This window comes from Dictyostelium purpureum (genome assembly GCF_000190715.1).
Source record: "Dictyostelium purpureum unplaced genomic scaffold DICPUscaffold_798, whole genome shotgun sequence".
NCBI classification, from domain to species: Eukaryota; Evosea; class Eumycetozoa; order Dictyosteliales; family Dictyosteliaceae; genus Dictyostelium; species Dictyostelium purpureum.
In genome coordinates, this window is record NW_003520117.1 from 1 (window position 1) to 3,835 (window position 3,835).

General features: G+C 22.6%; 1 protein-coding gene across 1 annotated transcript; it reads left to right on the forward strand.

The window, feature by feature from the left end:
* Positions 1 to 913: 913 nt before the first annotated feature.
* Positions 914 to 2,937, forward strand: DICPUDRAFT_93358 (ornithine-oxo-acid transaminase). Its single transcript, XM_003295178.1, has 2 exons — positions 914 to 962; positions 1,543 to 2,937. The coding sequence occupies exon 2, from the start codon at positions 1,616 to 1,618 to the stop codon at positions 2,885 to 2,887; it is 1,272 nt and encodes a 423-aa protein (XP_003295226.1). The 5' UTR covers positions 914 to 962; positions 1,543 to 1,615; the 3' UTR covers positions 2,888 to 2,937.
* Positions 2,938 to 3,835: the final 898 nt, after the last annotated feature.

Here is a 3,835-nt window from a genome sequence, read left to right on the forward strand (position 1 = left end):
TTAAACATATATGTTTAGTTTTAAACAATAATATATATAAAATATCAAAAAAAAAAAAAATAAAAAAAATAGAAAAAATAAAAAAAATAAAAAATAAATTTAGAACAGCAGAACCACTTTCTGTTTTTTCTTGTTTTTTTTTTTTCTAATTTTTATTATCTTTTTGTTTTTGTTTTTTTTTTTTCTTGTTTGCACTTGATATATACACCACCAACTCTTCTCACACACAACATTAATTTCACTAGATCATTGATGCGATTATCGCTATTATTATTTTTTTAAAAAAAAATTTTAGAATAAAATTATATTTTACAAAAAAAAATTTCTCTTTTTTTTTTTAATTTCTTTTTTAAAATAAAATAATTATCTCACATCCTTTTAACATTTATTTTATCTTTTTATTCACAATAACAACAATAATAACCCCTCTCCACTCCACTCCACTCCACTCATTTTGTTATTTTTATTTATAAATAATAAACAGTACCACCATTATCATTTATTTTCATAACACCAATTGTTTTTTATATCTTTTTTTCTTTATTACTTTATTTTTTTCATTCATTTATTTTTTTTTGAAATTTACCCCACATCACCCCACTCATTAAATTTTTTATATGATGATTGATTTAACATTCACCCACAAAACATTTTATTTGCACATATTACATTTAAAAATAAAAATAATAATATAATAAAAATAAAAATAAAAATAATTTCTTTTTTTATTCATTATTTTAATATTAATATTATTATGAATAAAAAATATTATTATTTTTTTATTTTTATAATATATTTTATTTAATTTAAATTTAATTTATTTTAATTAATTTTAAATAATTTTTTTTTTTTTTTTAATTTTAAAATTTAAAATTAAAATTGTTTTATTTTGTTTTGTTTTTTAATTTTAATCAACATAATAAGTTTATTTTTAATTTTTTGTGTTTAACACTTTTCATAAGGTATTTAATTATATTAATTTTTTGTTGTGGAGCGTATTATTATTATTATTATTATTATTTTTAAAATATAAGGGGGTGTGTATTGTATTGTCGTTATTTTTTTTTTTAATTTTATCTTTTTTTTTTTAGATCTAAATAGTATTTATTACTAATAGGTTATATTGGCGCCCATTATCCTATTAGTAAAGTTACAGCAAATGACCACTTTATTATATTATTATCTATTTTTCTTTTAATTTTTTTTAAATTAAATATAACAACCCAATATTAAAATAACATAAAAAAAAAAAAATATTATGTATATATATATATAAGTTTTTATTAAATAATTGTTGTTTTGTTATTTCTTCTTTGCTTTTAATAAAGACAGTTTTCTTTTAATAAAAGTATTCTTTTTTCCACAGATTATATTTTTTCTAAAAAAAGGACCAGGGAAAAGAAATTAAATTTTTTAGATTTTTTTTTTTTTTTTTTATCAGTTTTTTTTTAAACAAGCAAACGGACCAATCAATAAAAATATTAATAAACACAAATAAATAATAAATATTAACTTAGAGTTTCTTTCTTTTTCAAATAATAGTTATAAATATAGTTTTCTTTTTTTTTTTCCAATACAAATAATCATCATTAAAATCAAATAAATATATATAAAAATGGATCCAATTTCCTCAAATATTCAAAATTTTAGTTCCAAGGAACTTATGGAGATGGAATCAGATTATGCTGCACATACTTACCATCCAATTCCAGTTGTTTTTAAGAAAGCCAACGGAGTTTTTGTTTGGGATGTTGAAGACAAGAGATATTATGATTTCTTAAGTGCATATTCAGCTGTTAATCAAGGACATTCACATCCAAAGATTGTACAAGCTATGATCGATCAAGCTCAAAAGTGCGCATTAAGTTCACGTGCTTTTTACAATGAAGTTTTCCCACAATACGCCAAATATATTACAGAATATTTCAAATACGAAATGGTATTACCAATGAACACTGGTGCTGAGGCCGTCGAAACATCAATTAAATTAGCTCGTAGATGGGGTTACGTCAAAAAATCAATTCCAGAAGATCAAGCTATTGTTATTAGTTGCAAAGGTTGTTTCCATGGTCGTACTATTGGTGTAATTTCAATGAGTGATGATCCATCATCATTCAGTAAATATGGTCCATTAATGAATGGTATCATTAAAATCGACTATAATAACACTCAACAATTAGAAGAAGTCCTCAAGGCCCATGGCGAGCGTGTTTGTGGTTTCATCGTCGAACCAATTCAAGGTGAAGCTGGTGTTGTAGTACCAGAAGAAGGTTATTTAAAGAAATGTTTTGATCTTTGCAAACAACATAATGTATTATTAATTGCTGATGAAATTCAAACTGGTCTTTGTCGTACTGGTAGAATGTTATGCAGCGATTGGGACAATATCAAACCAGATATGGTACTCCTTGGTAAAGCTATCAGTGGTGGTTTATTACCAATCAGTGCTGTTTTAGGAAGTAAAGATGTTATGCTCACCATCAAACCAGGTGAACACGGTAGTACCTATGGTGGTTCACCATTATCATCAGCAGTTGCCATGGCTGCATTAGATGTTTTAAAACAAGAAAATCTTGCTGAAAACTCATTAAAACTTGGTGAACACTTTAGACAAGAAATCTCAAATATTAATCACAGTGCCATTCAAATCGTCCGTGGTAAAGGTCTCTTAAATGCCATCGTTATTGATCCAACCTTCTCTGTATCTGCTTGGGACATTTGTATTAAATTCGCCGAAAGAGGCTTACTTGCCAAACCAACTCACGATAATATCATTCGTTTAGCCCCACCACTCACTATCACTTTAGAACAAATTAATGATTGCGTCAAAATAATTAAAGAAGTTTTCGAATCATTAAATAACAAAGATATCCCTGGTTCAAATTAAATTTATTATAAATAAAATATAGTTTATATACATAAAAAGCATTTTTTCATAAAAAAAAAAAAAAAAAAAATATTATCATTATAAAAGTTGTTATAATTATAATAATAATTTTTATTTCCTTTTTTTTTCATAAATTTTTTATTAATTTAATTTAAAAATATACACCATCCAGCTAACACACAAGATAAAATCTCAAAAAAATTTTTGTAAAAGAAAATTAACCAGATTTTTTTTTTTTTAATTTATATTAAAATTAAATTAATTGATAAAAATACATTCAAATTTTTTTTTTTTTTTCCCATTATTATTAATTTTTTTTTTTTTAAAAAATAGAAATAATTAAACATTTTGTATATCTTCACATATATACAAAAAAATTATATCCCACACTCACACAAAAAAAAATACTATATTTATAAATACTATACAGAAAATTAATTTTTTTTTTTTTTTGGTTTTTAAAAAATAAAAAAAAAAAAAAAAAAAAAAAAAAAAAAAAGGAAAAAATTTATTTAATTTTTTTTTTAAAAAAAACAAAAATTTTTATAACCCCCTACCCAACATTTTATACAACAGGGGAAAAAAAAAAAAAGGCCATTAAAAAAAAGGTTTTTTTGGGTATATAAAAGTTTATATAAACAAAAATATTTGGCATTGGTTTTTTTGTATAAAAAAAAAAAAAAAAAAACCTTGGAAAATTTCAAAAAAAAAAAAAAAAAATTTGTTTCAAAAAAAATTTCCCAAATTTTCTTTTTTAAAAATTTTTTTTTTAACCCTTTTTTCAAATCTTTTAAAAAAGGGTGGTAACTTAAAAAAATAAGGGTTTAAAAAAAATAAAAACATTAATAAATAAAACGTAAGGGTCCATCCTTTGCACCAAGAGCAAATTAACCCGGGCTTAGGGATTAAATTAAAACTTCCCCAAAATTTCAAATTTCCCCTAATTGG

Coding starts and splice junctions, on each gene's coding strand:
- DICPUDRAFT_93358 (XM_003295178.1), top strand. CDS start 1,616: ATGGATCCAATTTCCTCAAATATTCAAAATTTTAGTTCCAAGGAACTT.